Here is a 21,202-nt window from a genome sequence, read left to right as displayed (position 1 = left end):
TGATAAAGACATATACAGATGATGAAAATGTTAGGTATATTTTTATACCATTGTGCAATGATAATGTACACTTCCACTTGTTGTTGGTAGACACCTATTCATTGACGTTCAATCATTACAATTCTCTAGCAAGTGGAAGAAAATACAACTATGAATTTGATGCAGCGATGAGCATCCAATATTCATGTGTATGTTTGTTTTGTAGTCTAAATGCTAGTTAATGTCAAAGTTAAATTTCCTCCTCAATCTTACAGGTATCAGATTTAAAACTCTATAGTCGTGAGCATCTTGCTGCTATTTATCCAAAATTTGAAAGGCATCATCCCTTCGATCAATGGATGTCTCGTACAATAGAATGTCCACAACAAGAAGCCAGGTAAGTTGAGAAAATAGTCTGAACAGAAAAAATTGATTTAAAATATTGAACATTAAAATGGTGATGTTATTTACAGCCTTGACCGTGGCTTCTTTGTGATGCAATACATTCGATGTCTTCTATACGACATAAAGATGGACTTCAAGCAACGAGACATGAAAAAAAAAATAGAATTGATGTAATTGTATCAATTTTAAGGGATAAGTTTTGTAAAACATTGGATTAAATAGTCATAGTGTTGTAAGCCAAAAAGTTGGTAGGCAATGTAAAAGTACTATTCACAACCGTGTTTGTAGTTTTATATTTGTGTATGTAGTCTATGTGGATTAATACAGTTGTATGTATGATATGAGAAGGGTATACTAAATTGTAACAAGAATAATAATACTATTGCATAGTGATTAGTGAACTAAAAATAACAATATCCAAATTGTCATGCCGATGCTTATCAGTTAAAAGAGACATAATTTATATAAATCATTATATTGCACATCATATCTATCTTCTGAAAACTAAAAAATTGTTTGTTATCCTGTTAACTCCAAGCTTCACATATTCTGTGCCAAATGGCACGGAGCAAGAACTTCTTAGCCAGGGAGTATAAATAAGGTTTGACACCATATGTAGCTCCTCCCAACTCAGACCTTCACAAGGAACGTGGTTCCAAGTAAATCCAAGTAGGGGAGGGCCATCAGTGAGTTTTGGTCAAAATCTACTGATGGACCTAGACACCTCTGATTGGACCCATTTCAGTTCGAGTTGGATCCTGGAATTGCAAGGACCCCAACGGTGGCAGCAAATCCTGAGTTACAACTCTGTATGCGTGGTAGCAAGTATTGAAAAAAAAATAGCCTCTGTTGGGCCTAATATGAGACCATATCAGGCCCAATATGGGCCTGATATGATAGCATATCAGGCCCAATGTGAGTTTGATAAGAGAGTATATCAGGCACAATGTGGGCCTAATAGGTTTCGTTTCAGAAAACATGATTCAATCTCCCCCTTCTATAAACTCAAAATGTGCTACCATATGGTTTAAGTCAACATCATTTCACTTACAAAATTAAAAACATGATTCACGATAATGTTAACCATATCAGTTGTGAATATTCAGAAACATAATAGGTTTATTATATCTCTGTAATTTAATTTAACAAGAAGGGGTTTGTAATTTCAAAGTCGTGTAAATATGTTTTGAAATATAAATGAGTTAAAACTCGGACAAAGGGATTGTAGTGATCCTTGAAAAATATAATTGGACAGTGGTTCTCGTTCATTGAAAAAGAAAAAAGGTGCACTGTTGCGTGTCAAATGGCATGGAGTAAGAACTTCTTAGCCAGGGGATATAAATAAGGTTTGACACCATATATAGCTCCTCCCAACTCAAACCTTCACAGGGAACGTGGTTCCAGGTAAATCCAAGTAGGGGAAGGCCATCAGTGGATTTTGGTCAAAATCCACTGATGGACCTAGACACCTCTGATTGGACCCATTTTAGTTTGAGTTGGATCTTGGAATTGCAAGGACTCCATCAGTGGTAGCAAATCCTGAGTTACAGCTCTGTATGGGTGGTAACAAGTATTGAAAAAAAAAGGCTCTGCTGGGCCTGATATGAGACCATATCAGGCCCAACGTGGGCCTTATAGGTTTTGTTTCAGAAAACATGATGCAATCTTCCCCTTCTATAAACTCAAAACATGCTACCATATGGTTTAAGTCTACAGCATTTCACTTACAAAATTGAAAACATGATTCACCATAATGTTAACCATATCAGTTGTGAATATTCAAAAATATAATAGGTTTATTATATCTCTGTAATTCAATTCAACAGGAAGGGGTTTGTAATTTCAAAGTCATGTAAATATGTTTTGAAATATAAATGAGTTAAAACTCGGACAAAGGGACTGTAGTGATCCTTGAAAAATATAATTGGACAGTGGTTCTCGTTCATTGAAAAAGAAAAGAGGTGCAGCGTTGCGTGCCAAATGGCACGGAGCAAGAACTTCTTAACCAAGGGGTATAAATAAGGTTTGCCACCATATATAGCTCCTCCCAACTCAGACCTTCACAGGGAACGTGGTTCCAAGTAAATCCAAGTAGGGGAGGGCCATCAGTGGGTTTTGGTCAAAACCCACTGATGGACTTAGACACCTTTGATTGGACGCATTTCAATTTGAATTGGATCCTGAAATTACAAGGACCCTAACAGTGGTAGCAAATCCTGTGTATAGCTTTGTATGCGTGGTAGCATGTATTAAAAAAACAGCCGCTGTTGGGCCTGATATGAGACCATATCAGGCCCAACGTGGGCCTGATATGATAGCATATCAGGCCTAACGTGGGCCTGATATGAGAGCATATCAGGCCCAACGTGGGCCTGATATGAGAGCATATCAGGCCCAACGTGTGCCTGATAGGTTTCGTTTCAGAAAAAATGATTCAATCTCCCCCTTTTATAAACTTAAAACGTGCTATCATATGGTTTAAGTCTACAGCATTTCACTTACAAAATTGAAAACATGATTCACCATAATGTTAACCATATCAGTTGTGAATATTTAAAAACATAATATGTTTATTATATCTCTGTAATTAAATTCAACAGGAAGGGGTTTATAATTTCAAAGTCATGTAAATATGTTTTGAAATATAAATGAGTTAAAACTCAGACAAAGGGATTGTAGTGATCCTTGAAAAATATAATTGGATAGCGGTTCTCATTCATTGAAAAAGAAAAGAGGTGCACCGTTGCGTGTCAAATGGCATGGAGCAAGAACTTCTTAGCTAGGGGGTATAAATAAGGTTTGACACCATATATAGCTCCTCCCAACTTAGACCTTCACGGGGAACGTAGTTCCAGGTAAATCCAAGTAGGGGAGGGCCATCAGTGGGTTTTGGTCAAAACCCACTGATGGAGCTAGACACCTCTGATTGGACCCATTTCAGTTTGAATTGGATCCTGGAATTGCAAGGACCCCAACGGTGGTAGCAAATCCTGTTTACAGCTTTGTATACATGGTAGCAACTATTGAAAAAAAAAAATCAGCCTCCATTGGGCTTGATATGAGAGCATATCAGGCCCAACGTGGGCCTTATAGGTTTTATTTCCGAAAATATGATGCAATCTTCCCTTTCTATAAACTCAAAACGTGCTACCATATGATTTAAGTCTACAACATTTCACTTACAAAATTGAAAACATTATTCACCATAATGTTAACCATATCAGTTGTGAATATTCAGAAACATAATAGGGTTATTATATCTCTGCAATTCAATTCAATAAGAAAGGGTTTGTAATTTCAAAGTCATGTAAATATGTTTTGAAATATAAATGAGTTAAAACTCAGACAAAGGGATTGTAGTGATCCTTGAAAAAATATAATTGGACAGCGATTCTCGTTTATTGAAAAAGAAAAGAGGTGCACCGTTGCGTGTCAAATGGCACGGAGCAAGAACTTCTTAGCCAGGAGGTATAAATAAGGTTTGACACCATATATAGCTCCTCCCAACTCAGACCTTCACAGGGAACGTGGTTCTAGGTAAATCCAAGTAGGAGAGGGTCATCACTGGGTTTTAGTCAAAACCCACTGGTGGACCTAGACACCTCTGATTAGACCTATTTCAGTTCGAGTGAGATTCTGGAATTGCAAAGACTCCATCAGTGGTAGCAAATCTTGAGTTACAACTTTGTATGGGTGGTAACAAGTATTGAAAAAAAATAGCCTTTGTTGGGCCTGATATAAGACCATATCAGGCCCAACGTGGGTCTGATATGATAGCATATCAAGCCCAACGTGGGCCTTATAGGTTTTGTTTCAGAAAACATGATTCAATCTTCCCCTTCTATAAACTCAAAACGTGCTACCATATGATTTAAGTCTACAACATTTCACTTACAAAATTGAAAACATGATTCACCATAATGTTAATTTACACAAACAATAAATCATTACAAGAATAGTCTATTACAAATTTTCATTTTCTACAATATAAAGTTTTTGTCAGACATGATTTTATGTCCAAGTCTAAATCTATAAGCTCTCATATCAACTTGTTTAAAGTCTACATATCTCTGAAACATCAAACTCTCTGCATAACACATCGTAAAAAAGGCACAATCCAACCTACAAAACAGAAGTAGTATTATAATTGTGAGAGCCTATTATGAGGCAAAGATGATGAAACATACACAAATACTTACGATTTGCTTTATGTGGGGTCATTAACTTGAATGGTTTTAAACTCTCTCCCGGAGAAAGGTGCTAATCCTTTATGCCATATGTGATAGTATGACCAGTTTAACTCCTTAAAAAACACCACCTACATATAAAAGACAATAATAATTAATATATAACCAACGCTTATTGGATATAAGAAATGTGATACTTACAGTTTGATCAAAAATAGCAGTGTAATTTTCTGTGATGCCAAGAGAGTTATAATGAATTACACGACCTTCCTCCAGGTCCATGACCAATAGATGTCAATGATCATCTTCATTATTTAGAGGACAGAAAATATATCTAATGGGCTTGTCCTCATCAATTTTTGCAGTTTGTTTCAATGCATCGACATGCATCATTCCAAACAATTTCTATGCAAACAATATAGCTAATGAATTGACTGCAACCAATATATAGTAAAAACAATTTAAAATGAGATAAGAGATATACTCGAAATCCAACCCCACAAAATATGGATGGGTGGTACGGTGAGGTAGAGTTTTTGGCTTCATTAACAAGAATATTCCAATAAACATTAATGCAATCCCCATTGGTGTATTGCGTCCAATCAAAAATTGTCATAAAAGATTGCATATCTAAAGAGAAAGTATCATTCGACCATATTGGATGCACCGTCACCCTACACACAAAGATACAGACATTATACATTTAATAAATTAAATGTATAATAAATATTATTAAACTTCAATAATAATCATTTAGGCTATCAACTACCTTACCTTAACTGGCTGAGCTTCAATAATGCATCGGCTATCACACCATCTTTACTCTTCTTAAAGAATATCTTAGCTTGCTGAGATAATTAAAATACTACTGTCATTAAGGATTAAAAAATAACGGCTTACCTACTCTTGCCTGTACCTTCAATATTTTGGTCTTGACCTTGTTAAGTTCATCACATTTTATTTCTATATGTGATGAACTTGTGTCTTCGTTCTTTGATGGTGCAGGAGCATCTGGTTGGACATCCTGAACAATCTGTTTGCCTTTTATTTTTGTACCATCTGATTTAAAACTTCTATGAGTTCTCTTTCTTTTGGGGCCTACACGAAAATCAGTTGGAAGTATAGGCAGATTAGGAGCTATGCCTTCTGATGCTCATGGCTCCTTGATACCTTGCTTTGTATGACTTGTTGGAGCTCTTTAATTTGAATTTCGGCATCGGCTATGATTTTGTCCTTGACATTTAAAATTCTGTTATCCACGTCAGAATTGATAGTCGCAGCCTTGTTTCCACTCGTATCCCGTTCCTTACGCAATTTACTTATTTCTAGATTTTTTTCTTTAAGGATAGAATCCATCTCAGCAATTATAATATCCTTTGCTACTAAGAGACTATCCTTTTCATCTATGACCGTTGCCAGGTTTTTATTAGCTTCCTCCAAACTTTTAGTAGCTTTACGTAATTGTTGCTTTAAACTTTCAATTTGTTCTCCCTTTTCCTTGCACTAACTACAATCTACTGTATCTACACACTGCGGTATACCTTCTTCAGTTGGCGGAGCCCAGTTTGGTAGTAAATCCAGCTCAGACTCTATCAGAATTAAATACATTAAAATTTTATCTACACTTACACGGTCTATCAACTTTTTGACTGTGTCAACATGATAGTTAGGCCAACTCCACCATAGTATCCTAGGCAATTTATGAGGATGGTCTGGATCAATAATGCTGATGTGCTCACACACTCATACCTACAATATGATTAGAAAAATAAATCATATTCATTACAAATATCGTGATATATATGTAATCGAACTGACAACCAAAATATTTGGAAATCCCTTGAGCAAGGGGGCCTTGGGCGTTGAATCAGCAACCTGTGATTTTGGTCTCAATGTAAGCTCCAAGCCAATGGAGTTTAATTGAGGAGTCATGAAACTGTATACTGCATTGCACCAGTTAAACCTAGCTAAGTTGTCAAAATCATCTACACAGTCAATTAGAGAGAGCACAGGTATTCTAAGAACACTACTACTACCACAAAACAGAACCGTTGTAAAAAAAAATACAGGATATACAGCTGACAGTACAGCTTGTCATTTGATCTCGACTTCATAATCAGTTTCTCTAAATGTTTGGCAAAACAATCCGAATCTTGGAAAAACTCCATGTACAGAGCGCTTGAGGCCTCATTTAAATCGAGACGAACTATCTCTCCATTGTCGGGTAGGCCAAGAATCAGTGCCACATCTACCTTTGTAAATTTCAGTTTCTTGCCATGGAAGATATAGTTTTGTTCCTCCTGATCCCAATTATCAAACCTATTCTGGACCTGAGCTCTTACAAAAGAACTATTAGGGAGGTCGAGGATCCAAGAAAAACGTGTGCCTCGAATCTTCTATTCTTGTTCTATAGTCGGTTTAACAGAAGAAACAAATTTTCTGAAGTGACAAATGGTACTTTTCTAGTTCATTCTTTTAGTTCTTCCTCTATTGACGTAACTTGGATAACTTGGTCGATCAGCACTCACACTTGTCAACGCCTCTTTTGAAGCCATTGCAAACCTAGCTACTGTATAACCACACACAGGAAAACTACTCTTAGATTTTGTAATAAGGACTATACTGCTATTCTAAGATGCCCATAAAATTAACACAAACCCTAGGCGCAACCGTTATAGAAAGAACCACTAAATGAGCAACGAAGCTACATACGAACCTGATTCTAGCACGCCGGTGATGGTAGAGTCACGCCTCGAATGGAGCTACGTAGAATGTCTTCGAGAAGAAGATGACGGCTGAAGCAGGAGAGTGTGCGCTTTTGCTTTGATTGAAACGTGGGCCTGATATCCCATATTTATTTGTATGATTAATTATTATTATTTTTTAATATTAGTCTTTAATATCAGGCTCACGTTGGGCCTGATATGGTATCATATCAGGCCCAACAGAAGTAGAATTTTTTGGCGAACCTTCATAACACCCATATATATATATATAGTTAGTTAGTTAGTTAGTTAGTTAGTTAGTTAGATAGATTAGTACTCATATTTTATTTGAATTTAGGAGAACCAACAACCACCATCTTATTTTTAAGACTAATACTTAGTAGAGAATAAAGTCCACGTTGGGCCTGATATACTATCATATCAGGCCCAATAGAGGCTGATTTTTTTTCAATACTTGCTACCACGCATACAGAGCTGTAACTCAAGATTTGCTACCATCGTTGGGGTCCTTGCAATTCCAGGATCCAACTCGAACTGAAATGAGTCCAGTCAGAAGTGTCTAGGTCCATCAGTGAGTTTTGACTAAAACCTATTGATGGCCCTCCCCTATTTGGATTTACCTGGAACCACGTTCCCTGTGAAGGTCTAAGTTGGGAGGAGCTATATATGGTGTCAAACCTTATTTATACCCCCTGGCTAAGAAGTTCTTGCTCCGTGCCATTTGGCACGCAACGGTGCACCTCTTTTTGTTTTCAATGAACGAGAACCGCTGTCCAATTATATTTTTCAAGGATCACTACAATCCTTTTGTCCGAGTTTTAACTCATTTATATTTCAAAACATATTTTCATGACTTTAAAATTACAAACTCCTTCCTGTTGAATTGAATTGCAGAGATATAATAAACCTATTATGTTTATGAATATTCACAACTGATATGGTTAACATTATGGTGAATCATGTTTTCAATTTTGTAAGTGAAATGTTGTAGACTTAAACCATATGGTAGCACATTTTGAGTTTATATAAGGGGGAGATTGAATCATGTTTTCTGAAACAAAACCTATGAGGCCCACATTGGGCTTGATATGCTCTCATATCAGGCCCACGTTGAGCCTGATATGCTATCATATCAGACCCAATAAAGGCTGATTTTTTTTTCAATACTTGCTACCACGCATACAGAGCTATAACTCAGGATTTGCTATCACCGTTGGGGTCCTTGCAATTCCAGGATCCAACTCGAACTGAAATGGATCCAATTAGAGGTGTCTAGGTCCATCAGTGGATTTTAACCAAAATCCACTAATGGCCCTCCCTTACTTGAATTTATCTGGAACCACGTTCCCTGTGAAGGTCTGAGTTGGGAGGAGCTATATATAGTGTTAAACCTTATTTATACCCTCTGGCTAAGAAGTTCTTGCTCCGTGCCATTTGGCACGCAACGGTGCACCTCTTTTCTTTTTCAATGAACGAGAACCGCTGTCCAATTATATTTTTCAAGGATCACTACAATCCCTTTGTCCGAGTTTTAACTCATTTATATTTCAAAACATATTTACATGACTTTGAAATTATAAACCCCTTCCTGTTGAATTGAATTGCAGAGATATAATAAATCTATTATGTTTCTGAATATTCACAACTGGTAACGCATTTTTATTTTACTAAATGGAGATATGGTGTGATTTATTAGTTCTGTCTTGCAGGTGATGATTTACACTTCTCATACATATAATAACATTGTATCATAAAATAAATACTACATAAAACGATATAACAATAACATCACTTTCCAGACCTGTTTTTCTTACAATTATATGTATGTACTGCATATAAAACATATGAATCAACTCCTCCACTTTACAAGTCAAGACCCAGGGGCTGACAGCATTCTACAGGTCCTCCGATTATGGTCCAGTTGTTTACACCTACTGCATTTGATTTTTACCTTCCAGTATGTTTCAACTCGATCCTTGCTTTCTTTCGCCTACCCGGCTGCACAAGGCTACGGGGACATAGAACTATAATGTTGTTTGCTCCCCTAGGCCAAAATTCCTTGATTCAACAGGGGTAAATACGATCTATGTATGTCGCATTCTAATTCTGTGAATGAAAATAATGTTCACAATATGGGAGTGTATCCATGTTTCGGTGAATGATGACGACAATTGCATGTGAGCAAGGCAATCCTGAAATTTGAAACTCCCCACAGTTACAAAATTTTCTCGCCAAATCAACAATGTATGAAGCACCCCATGTCTCTACTTCCATTTCAGATTGAGAGTAGGGGTGGACTTTATATCGTCTAACTTTCTCCCTCCTTGATTCCATTTCTTTGGTAGCATGAGGTGTCAACACAAAATACCATTTCAAGACTTCCTCCCTACGGTTAAAGAACCATTGAGCTACCTTTCTTCTGGTATTATCAATTAACTTGTTTATGGGAAGTTCACGTGTCTCCTTGAACAAAGCATTTAGACTCTCTACACAATTGGTGGTTAGCATTGTGTACCTTCTGCCACTAAAGTGTGCATTAGCCCATCTTTTAGCAGTTCAGATCCCCTGTCCCTATTTCCCTCTGTCCCAATGTCCCATTGTCGATCGGACGGATCAGATTAAATCTCAAGGCATCATGACATCTTTAAAATATGTGCAGTATTCTCGTGATGTGCAAAGTATTCTTGAGATTTAATATGATCCGTCCGATCAACAATGGGACACGGGGACAGAGAGAAATGGGGACAGAGGATCTGAACTAATCTTTTAGGGTCAATGTTCTGAAGCCACTTATGAGCATCTGGATGTTTTTCAAGCATGGAATGCATTATAAGATCATATTGGAGTGTTGTGTTTGCTCGAGCTGCTGCCCAAAACAGGTCTAAACCTGACCTACTGCAAGTATCAGTTACCATATTGAAAGACATGTGGTGGCAAGAGAAAGCATGATGGGTAGTAGGGTATACTTTCTTAACTGCTGATATAATGTCACGATGTCTATCTGATACTATGTTCATTGACTCTAGCTCAACATCAAAGAATCTCTTCTTATGATCCAAAAACCACTTCCATGCAGACCCACATTCAACTTCAGCGATTCCAAAGGCTACTGGAGGACATTGTCATTAGTATCAATTATTGTAGCCATCAACAACACACCTGGATATTTGCCTCTTAGGTGTGTGGCATCAATTCCAATCAATTTGTGAAGATAAGACCTAAATACTCTTCTACAAGCTCCAAAACCCGAAAAACATCGTTGGAACTGATTATCCTCATTCCTGTGTAGTGCCACATAGGTTTCAGGATCCCTGACTCTTAACTCACGCAAATATAGTGGAAGATCTCTATATGGTTGGTCATAATCTTCAACGACTTTCTTCATCGCTTTCTCTCGAGCTATGTATGCTTTTCTGTATGATATGGTTACTCCAAACCTAGTTTTTATATCTGCTATAATCATACTTAGCTTGTATTGTTCATTAGCAAGAAATTTCTCTTCAACAAAAGAAGCTACAAAGGACGAAAAGCATGCTTGATGATCAGCACTTTCCCTAATGGTGTCACATTGGTGTTCCTTTATATATCTCGTAACAATGAACTCTACATCACCCCGGGCAACTACTCTCCAATTACACGGTTGATTGAAGCATACGACTTTTACTTTATTTTTCCGAGTGTCAACTGGGTTATATCTCATATGTTTAACTATGGCATGTTTCACAAGAGCATTCTTGAACTCTTGTCGAGAAGGAAAACTCTATCCAAGAAAAAATTCATGCTCATCTGTTGCCTCTTCAATTGACCTTTAGAGCAATCGAGAATTTAGAATATATGGATCATCAGCTATTGGGAACTCCTCCTCTAAGTCACTGTACTTCTCTGGAGATATTTCATATTGTTTAATCTGCATATCATCAGCTAAGAATTCTTGTATATCTGTATTACATAACAATTCCTCTCCAATTTGGTTATAATACCCTTCCTCCTCACTCCAAGTAGGCTCAAAGTAATCATCAAGTGTTGTACAAGGATTCAGAACATCATCTTCTTGAATACTAGTTTCTTCATTTAGATCAAATGTGAAATTACTGCTTCTATTTCCTATTTGTGTTAGACACACAACTATACTACGAAGATGGATTATTTGTTCTGGATAATTCTCCTGCATTAGCTCCATGTCCAATGCTATAATTTGTATCAAGTGTATTCCATATCTCAGAGAGAATTTCTTCAGTTATATGATCGTTCCTGATAAATAAAATACAAAGTAATTTAGAAAATTTACAACTACATAATCAGGTGTTATTGTTAATTTGTAATTTTGCTCAATTCAAACCACTAGGAAGGGTTGAGCGAGGAAAAAATCTATATGATATAAAAGTGAAATTTTAACCAAAGATCATGTTGGGCCTGATATCAATGATATCATGCCCTTATTGAAACAGACAATTCTTTCTTTAAACTTGGACCACCATTGACAGAATGCGAGGCCTAAATAAAAAATGGTTAGCCCAACTTAACTAACAACCTCAGAAACTAACAACACTTAAATCAATTACGTTTTTTATTACATCATATTGCAGGCATTGTTGAATATTTATTCCCCACACAACCAAAAGAAACCATAACAATGATTTTTCCCATCACCCTTTACAACAATACTGTAATTTTTTTTTACCATCACTACCCTAGCTATTTTTCAGTAATAAATCTATAACATACATGGCTAAATCTTTACATGTATCCTTCTACTAATTTCCCTCTTGCTAGAAGTTTGTCCTTCTCGGCTGACGTTCTTAACTGTAGTTGTCCTTTGGTCTACTCTTGAAACTCTTATGGCAATATCGCAAAACCCTAACTCGTCTATTGTAATCCCGCCAACCAACACGAGCAAGAATGACAAGTGCAGGAGGTTCATTTTTCTTTCGTGTTTATAACACCACACAAAGGGATGGAGGGAGAGAGATGGTGAGAGGACGTGCATCCGAAGCACAATATAATTTTCAATTCTATTTGTGGCTTGGATGCATGGATAATGGTGATTGAAAAAGGTGTTTGCCAAGTAGCCAGAGGGGTAACCTGGGAATTAAATTTTTAAATCTGTGTCTTTTGGTATAATCCAAATTACTGTACGTCTTTTGGTAAATATAATATCCAAGTTACGTTTTTTGGTAAATTGTCGTTGAATCGACATTGAAGAGATATAAAAAATATTACACATTTAACAATTGGGATGAATTAAATTAGTTTTTGATGGATTTTATATATTTTCATCAAATAAATTTATTGGTAAATATGTTTACAAATCAAAATTACAAATTTGTTAGAATCATTATCATCTCAAAAATATAATTTTTGAACATAAAATATATCAATTTGGTCAATTATCCTTATCTTTTACTAATATTAAGGAAGATTTTTTTTAAAAAAACCCCTTAAATTTTACTAATACTAAAATATTTCTTGAAATTCTTATTTTATTATTAAAATGCCTTTATCCATTAATAATAAATAGTTTTTAAATAAAAATTTAAGAGTATTTTTACATTAATAAAATATTTAAAAATATTGTTAAACTTCAGGGGCCATTTTAAATATTATGCCGAAATACGATAAATATAACTGTCTGATTCCGTTCACTATCCTTTCTCCCAATAAAAAACGCTTATTGGATTCATCCGCTTCCATCGTGTCAAAACCCTCTCCCCGCTGGTCCCTGTGACGAGATCGTAAGCGAAGGGATCGACGAGGGAGACCAGCCTGGAGATCGATGTTCGTGATGACGGCGACGCAACAGGTGCCGGATCGCGTTGGTACCTCCTATTCTTTCACCAGATTCATGGGTTTCAGGGTCTTCATGTCCGTTAAATTTGCATCTTTTGCATGTTTGATTCTGAAAGATTGCTACTTCTGGGGTTCGGTTTGTGTATTTCGGTTTAAACTATGTGGGAAACGATTTCCTTTTTGTGTTTCCGTATTCTGATTTTATTTTGTTTGCTATTGCTATAGTGCGATCTGAGGAGTTGGGTAACTTGGTGGATTTTATAGTTGAGTAATCCGGTTTGCCTTTTGGGAGTTTTCGTAGATCTCCCTTTGAATGCTCGTATTATTTGTTTAAGTTTTGCCCTGTATTTTAGATTTAGGAGATTAATTGGTAGAAGAGAGATCTGTGATCATGATTGGGTTTCGGTGGTGCTATGACTTGGATACACGGTTATGGTGTGAAGAATCTGTTTTACTTATCGTCTATGATACAAGCCCGCAATTTATTTGCATAATTCTGGAGATTATGTAGACGATCAATCTTCAGTTTGAATTCCACGTGTCAGTAACTATTTGAGACAGAATAGTTTGCAACGAATCATGTGAGTCTTTGTTATTTGACCTGTTAGAGAGGCTGAAACTCAAGGGCAACGATTGTATGGGATAATGGCTTGCCTACTTGTTCTGATGGACAACAATATAGATATTAAATAATGTCCGCCATTGTTGGTATTTATATAATAAAATATGCATAATACTGAGAGATACAATTTGATTAATTTGATAATATGTTGGATACATATTCAATGAGCTATATAATTTTGTGATACATAAAATATCAAATAATTGCACTCTGAATATTGAATTCTTAACTCAGGAACAGACCATTAATTTTTCTTTTACTTATGGATTGAGTTTGTCATTCAGACTTATAGAAGGAAAGAAATAGGAAATTTTAAAAATATTTACTAGGCACCAAACCCTTGTTTCACTGGGTCTCTAGTAATAATATTTAGGATAAATTGAATTCTTTATTTATCAAAACGTCCATTCTGATCAAGAGTGTTATGCATTATCTTGAGATTGTTAGGTAGTATTTACTTCAAATGATAGGGGTTTTACCTATTTGAGTCTATCTGAATTAAACATTGGTTAGTCATAAACTTTACAATATGTGGAAACATCACAATTTTTTGTTAAATTTAAATCTTTTGTCGCCTTGGGTGATGCATATGAGACATACTGACTAGATAATATGTCAAGACTGATACATTGCTCAATGCAATTGGAATAAAGCCTGATACATGGCATACACATTTTTTTTCTAAAAAAAATAGAGGTCAAATATGTAATCATAATACCATGTATACCATACTCGATGATAAAAGCTTAGCAAAATTATTAAGTGAAATAAATGTGGAAATATATTATTTAATTATTCCAAAATGGAGTACATATATAACTTGCTTGTTATTTTGTTAGAAAAGTTAGTTATAAGAGGGAACACAATCTTACTCTCTTTAAGTATAAATTTTCGAATCTTTTTGAAAATGTAACTTCATCATTACAATTCCTATAATATTTTTTAGATAAGTATACAATGAAGATGCCACTTAATATTAAGCTACTAAGCTAAAGTAAATTCTAGTTTTAAACAAGTGTCACCTTTCATTTGAAATTTGTATGTATCGTCAACATTTGATGTTTGAGATGTAATGTAATCTTTGAGGTTTGGGACATATTGAAATCTACAGCCTATCAATTTGTGAACTTGTTTTTACATGCATATCTCTCACACATGTATGGTTGTGGCACAATTCTTTAACTTTTGAATTGTGCACATGTGCGCATTTATAGTAGTTTGCATTTGTCTTCTTCCATAACATGCTAGAATGTAATTAATATATTGTCTTGCTTATTTAATAGACTCAATAGAGCCACTATCATTATCGACCATGGACACTGAACAAAAACCAGTTGATATCGATAATTCAAGTAGACAGGTAAACTCTCTATTAGCACTTATTCCTTTCCATTCACAACTTCTAGTTACTGATATAACCATTGACACTGTTAATTACAAACATCATACAGAAGCCGGTCAATGTTGACATTGCAAGGAAACAGGTAGCCTCTTCATTAATATTTATTTTGTCCTTTTACAATTTCTAGCCACTGATAACTTTAATCTTCTATCAGTCGCCATCTATTAAAGATGAGAAAGTGACAACATTTGATGCTTCACATAATCCAAGTAACATGTATATCACAAAAGATATGCAAGGGAATTTGGGTTCATCTGATGCAATTGGTGACAATAACATGGTGTATCCACAAGTTACCTTTTCTCCTCAAGCACAATACTTTTATGGAGGTTAGTTTTAGTTAAAGTTAAACTATCAACTTTTGAGTGTTTTAGGTTTTAGCATTATCATGATAAGTTGATTCTAAGTTGAACCGTCTAGATTCTCAAAGCTTTACCACATTATTTTTTGTTGTTTTCTTATACTTCATTATAGTTATGCAGATGTCCTTATCTGACCTATATGAGATGTGCACATTTGTTTCATTCTAAATAGTAAAATGATGCATATGCTAGTTTATTTGGAGGATGAATAAGACAATGCATGCAATACGTAATACCTTACTATTAAAAAGCACAATAGTAAAATGTTTTCTTATTCTTCATTATAGTTGTGCAGATGTTGTTATCTGACCTATATGAGATGTGCACATTTGTTTCATTCTAAATAGTAAAATGATGGATATGTTAGTTTATTTGGAGGATGAATAAGACAATGCATGCAGTACTTAATACCTTATTATTAAGAAGCACAATAGTACTTTTCTGCTATTAATTACTTTTATCTTTATTTTCTGTGTTTGTGTTTGTGTTGTCCCAATCTAACTCCTTGGTGTTTGACTATGAAATTGAAATTGGATACAAACACATTTTTGCCCCAATCAAAACTCATATTGCTTGATTATGAATTTGAATTCAGGCACAAAAGTTTCAATAGTTTCATGCCTTTTTCAGGATATGAGAACCCAGCTATTGACTGGGAAGGCCACTCTCACCTTTTAAATCTTGAAAGCCTGGATGTTGGTCAAACTGTGAGTATGAATTACCAAATGATGACCCTATCTTTATGTTTTGTTTGTTTGGTTCTAATGAAGCTTTCTTTCTAAATAGGGTGTCTATAATGAGAACCCTTCACTGGTATACCCTGGTTATGGTTATAGCCCTCAGATGCTGTATGGCTCATATTCGCCTGTCATGACCGCACTCCCTTCTATTAGTGGAGATGGTCAGCTTTATTCCACTCAACAATTCCAGTTCTCAGGCGCATACTACCAACAGCCATCTCCTACCAATATCTCTTCTGCAACTCCAATTTCACAGGCTGATTGGACAATGCCAATTGATCAACAAGGATCATTCCCTGCTGATACCCTGAATTTCAATGCTAACCTATTCACTCCAACACCTGGGTATCATCTGTCATACAACTCTTCTGGTGGAGGTAGTTCTATTGATATATATATATATAGATAATATATATGTTTTAAAAATTAATCTGCATTGAGGGCTAATGTTTTGACTCTTGTTTGGTTCTGCTCAGATTGGTTGAGATTCTCGGAAGGTATAGGGTCTGCAACTCCATTATTATCATCAGTTGCATCACCACAAGCCATTGCTACTCTCTGTTTTGGACAAAGTACCATGCCTTTTGGATTGGTAGTGTTTTCTCATTCTTTGTCATATTGGATAAGATGGAAACTATATAGTTATACCATTGTGTTTGAAAGCATATTATGATATCTCAGTTATTTGTGTTGTGTCACATTTCTTGTACTATGTATTGTAGGTTGAACCTTTGCTCCTATTTGATTTTGCCTTATCTATATATATATATACACTACAGACTTTTGCCTGCGGATTTGTCCGGATTTGACTCAGGGCGCTTGGAATTGATCTAGGCGCCCGTGGGTGACATGGTCTAGGCGCGTGAAATAAATCCAGGCACCTGGACTCCTTTAGTAATTTTTTATTTTTTTATTTTAGGATATATTATATATATTTAGGGTTCAAAATTTTAGGATTTAGAAGTTGAGCTATAATGGGTTTGGGTCAATAAGATTTCCCTCTAGGATTCAGGCTTCTCTCTTGAGCTATAGTGCTCAAGATTAAAAATTTTAGACGCCCACGGGGTATATTATATATATTTAGAGTTTAAGATTTTAGAATTTAGGAGTTTGGTTATAATGGATTCAAGTTAATAAGATTTTCCTCTAGGGTTCAGGTTTCCTCTTGGGTTATAGTGTTCAGATAAACAATTTTAGGTGCTCACGGGGTATAATATATGTATTTAGGATGTTTTGGATTAAAGATTTAAGAATTTTTTTTATTTTTAAAAATAAAAATAATAATAAAAAAGAGAATCGAGCCGCCTGGATTAAATCCAGGCGCCTCGACCAAATATTTAAAAAAAATTAAGGGTGCCTGGATTAATTCCAAGCGCCTGAAAAACTGGTTGTGGACCGTTCCGCAGTGAACGGTCCGTAGCATATCACCACACACACACATATATATATTATTGATTGCATAAAAAATATTACAAATATCCCCTCCATATTTTTACATATGTTCTAATGCTCGGCCTCAAGCTGGTTCAAACTAAATTTATGGAACACCTAGTAGTTTGTGTTTTCTTCTAACTATTCGTGGATACTGACTTTCTTTATGGCATACTCACTTTATTTTCTCTTTACTTCCAGGGTTCACTGCAACAGAAATCTTCATATGGTTTTGGGTCTTCTGTGGGTTCTCTTGAAAGAGGTTATCCTCATGGAGTACATCACAGTAACGGATATGGTACATCTTTCACCAACTCAGAGATCAAGGATGAAGGAGCTGTTGCTGTCCAGAAAGGTAGGAGGCAAGGATTAGGAAATGCTTTGTTGTGCAGTTGCAATGGCACTCTTGATTTTCTTAATGAACAAAATAGAGGGCCACGGGCTAATAGGACAAAGAATCAGATGACTGAAAAGATTCCTTTGTTGGAGAATCCAAATAATAGTTCTGGAGGGATTGATCATAATCTATATAATAGTCCTGACTTTGTTACAGAATACAAGGATGCCAAATTTTTTATAATTAAATCTTACACCGAGGATAATGTTCACAAAAGCATCAAATATGGTGTTTGGGCTAGTACTTCCAATGGCAACAGAAAGTTAGATTCCTCGTACCATGAAGCAAAAAATAAAGAAGACCCTTGCCCAGTTTTCTTCTTTTTCTCGGTAACTCCTTGCTTATGTCCTGTTTACTCTATTAAATTTCTTTATTAAATATTTTCATTATGCAGTGACTCCTTGCTTAACTCCTTGCGGTGACTTTTTCCATCAAATAACTTATTTTTATTTAGTATATTTGCTGAATTCTAATTCTTGTTGCACAAAATTGCCAATCATAAACAGGTAAATGCAAGTGCACAATTCTGTGGGGTAGCTGAAATGATCGGACCTGTTGATTTTGAAAAAAGTGTGGATTATTGGCAACAAGACAAGTGGAATGGTCAATTCCCAGTCAAGTGGCATATTGTGAAAGATGTTGCGAACAATCTGTTTCGACATATTACTCTTGAAAATAATGACAATAAGCCTGTCACCAACAGCAGAGACACCCAAGAGGTAAGATTCTTATTTTGGCTAAACAACCACCAACTCTAATTTTTAGGTACTCGAATCAAGCAAAATTCGTGCAAAGTATATTTGAAAGTATTAAATTTAGCAAAGCTATTTATTATATACATTAAATATAGAAACACTTTAGCAACAGTTGTTTGATCTGGTGCTAAGTGAATTAGATCCGGATGACTTTTCACCAAAGGTCGCGGTTTCAAATTTGTATAATAGCACTGTTGAGAAGGTGTAACTTCGCTGAACTGGGTGTCACATCCAATATGGTGCGAGGATACCTCATAGTTGAGACCAAAAATATAGTAACATGTTAGGAATTGTCAAGCATTTCATTGTAGATATTTATAATCCATACTCCATTAGAGTTCTTCAACACAAGCAAAGGTCTGATCAAGATGCTGAGACAGGGTTCATAAGATTTAGAGAAAACAGCTGAAATCTAGTATGTTTCTTAAGGGGAGTGAGTAATTGAGAGTGTTCTTTTGATTTATTATGTATTGCTTGCTCCAATACCCATTGCTTGTAATGTAACTCAGTGACATTGCTTGGGTGGAATCAAATACTGCAATTTAAAATCTTAGTTGACATAATTTTTGTTCACAAGGAAACCTTATGTAGGAAAAGCACACCCACACATAATCTGTGATTCTGCAAAACACTGGTCTTGTAGACACTTAATTTCTTCTGTAAGTCATTTTCTAATTTTCCATATTTAAATCTTAATCTAGGTTTCCTTCTGCATTATCTATATAGCTGTTTATCTTTTGCACGAATTATGCACACTTTCGCTCTAGTAGTAAGACTAGTTTGTTTTAATATACACAGGTGAAACTGGAACAGGGTTTAGAGATGCTAAGTATTTTTAAGAAGCACGAATATGAAGCATCAATTCTTGATGATTTTGAGTTTTATGAGGAGAGAGAGAAAGCCATGCAGGAAAGGAAGGCCCTCCAGCATCGGTTATCTAACTCAGCAAGGCCTGTTCCAGCAGCTTTTGGGGATGACCAAAGGAACCCTAGCAGCCTTATCAATCAATTTTCAAAAAACTTTGCTCATGCTCTGAGATTGGAAGAAAGAGGTGACGCTGATCTGTCAAAAGACAAAAATAATTCCCTGAGCATTGGCATTGCTCCAAAGTCTGATGATATGATAAAACCAGCAACTGCCATTGTGACTACAAGCCTTGGTTCAGTGAAGTAGGAATTGATGAGCTGCTGAGTAGGTAAGTTATAGTATTGCTTAAGCAGCTGTACATTTCATCGGTCATTGATAATGGAAAAGGAAAAAAAAAAGAAAAAGGGTGAAATAAGTACATCAGCTGTCCATTTCCCTCCCTTCTGTTATTTATTTTCTTTTAATGCAACCATGAGCAGACGTCTGCCAGCTTCTGTAAAGTCATTCTAATGAGAGAATAATAATTTGGCTCGTATTAGTTGCAATTCCTCCTGATCCTAGTACTTGCAATTACAGTACATTAATTACTTCGAAGAAGCTTTAGATGAAAGTTCTTTCATATTGATATTTTCAAGAGGCTCTTTTTGCTGCTTAAGTTATAATCCTAATTTTTGTATGTTGAAGGTTGCTTTTCAGGTTTGCCTAAATTTGTTGGCTCGAGTAGGGACGAAAGTAAGCTGAGCCGAGCGTATCTATGTTCAATTCTTTTGTGCTTAATCGCCAAGAGGTAAATTCTCATTTCCCATAGATTTACGTTGTATAACATTGTTTCTCGTTACACATTGTGCAATTGGTTAAACAACACATTGATGTGTACATGCCTATGGTTGACAGAGTTTCATATTTTTTGAGGATTATCTCGTTCTCGTAGGATTATGATACTCTAGAATGGTGAAAAAATATACAAGTCTATTCTTTTTTCTTATCATGGTAAATGATCTACCAAAGCAAGGAAAATGTGATTAAGCTGAGTACATGTTTAAATGGAATAAATATCTTCCTTCAATACGAAAGCAATTTTTCTTAGAAACAAGTTTGATTCTTTGTGAAATCCCTTGGAAGCTTCTTATTGTGGAGCACCCTGTGAAGGTGCTACTGTGTTTTTGATCGAATTGGATAATATTTTGATATTGAAGAGCTTACAATATGTTACATCACACGTGTTTAGGGGTGAACATTACTTAAAAAAAACAAACGAATAAATCAAAATTAAATTAATTATTATTTTTTTGGATAAACCGAACGGATCCAATTTTGTTTTTAAAATTGAACAAATTGAATCGATATAAAATTGATTAATTTAATCAGTTATTGAATTAATTAATTTTTTTCAATGTCATGGTTGATAATGAATAGCCGAGTCAGTCCGGTTTGGGTTAATTTGATTTGAATTTTTAATTCAATTTATAATCTTTTTGGATTTAGTTTGCTGCTTTTTAGAAAAAAAATTATAAAAAATCAAAAGGTTGATGGGTTGACCTT

General features: G+C 35.4%; 1 protein-coding gene across 4 annotated transcripts; it reads left to right on the top strand.

Moving 5' to 3' along the window:
* The first annotated feature begins 12,947 nt into the window (after positions 1–12,947).
* LOC121970757 (YTH domain-containing protein ECT2-like) lies at positions 12,948–20,575 on the top strand. 4 transcript variants are annotated; one of them, XM_042521671.1, is made up of 12 exons: positions 12,948–13,113; positions 14,990–15,066; positions 15,158–15,190; positions 15,263–15,437; positions 16,101–16,177; positions 16,257–16,587; positions 16,687–16,802; positions 17,843–17,996; positions 18,195–18,367; positions 18,545–18,757; positions 19,592–19,988; positions 20,345–20,575. In XM_042521671.1, exons 1-11 carry the CDS (start codon positions 13,071–13,073, stop codon positions 19,964–19,966), a joined length of 1,767 nt encoding a protein of 588 aa, XP_042377605.1. In that variant the 5' UTR covers positions 12,948–13,070; the 3' UTR covers positions 19,967–19,988; positions 20,345–20,575. The 4 variants fall into 4 exon arrangements, with proteins under 4 accessions (XP_042377605.1, XP_042377604.1, XP_042377602.1 ...); XM_042521670.1 differs by having other exon boundaries at positions 12,948–13,097; positions 17,843–18,367; XM_042521668.1 differs by having other exon boundaries at positions 17,843–18,367; positions 20,357–20,575.
* The last annotated feature ends 627 nt before the right edge of the window (positions 20,576–21,202 follow it).

The sequence above is a fragment of the Zingiber officinale genome, chromosome 4A (assembly GCF_018446385.1).
Source record: "Zingiber officinale cultivar Zhangliang chromosome 4A, Zo_v1.1, whole genome shotgun sequence".
In the NCBI taxonomy this organism is placed as follows: domain Eukaryota; kingdom Viridiplantae; phylum Streptophyta; class Magnoliopsida; order Zingiberales; family Zingiberaceae; genus Zingiber; species Zingiber officinale.
This window is presented reverse-complemented; position numbering and strand designations above follow the sequence as displayed.

Bases quoted from the DNA above. Each gene is read 5' to 3' on its own strand.
- LOC121970757 (XM_042521668.1), top strand. From the start codon at position 13,071: ATGTTCGTGATGACGGCGACGCAACAGGTGCCGGATCGCGTTG. The intron at 15,067-15,157 runs GTAAACTCTCTA...AACATCATACAG, and splicing joins TCGATAATTCAAGTAGACAG to AAGCCGGTCAATGTTGACAT. The intron at 18,368-18,544 runs GTAACTCCTTGC...AATCATAAACAG, and splicing joins CAGTTTTCTTCTTTTTCTCG to GTAAATGCAAGTGCACAATT.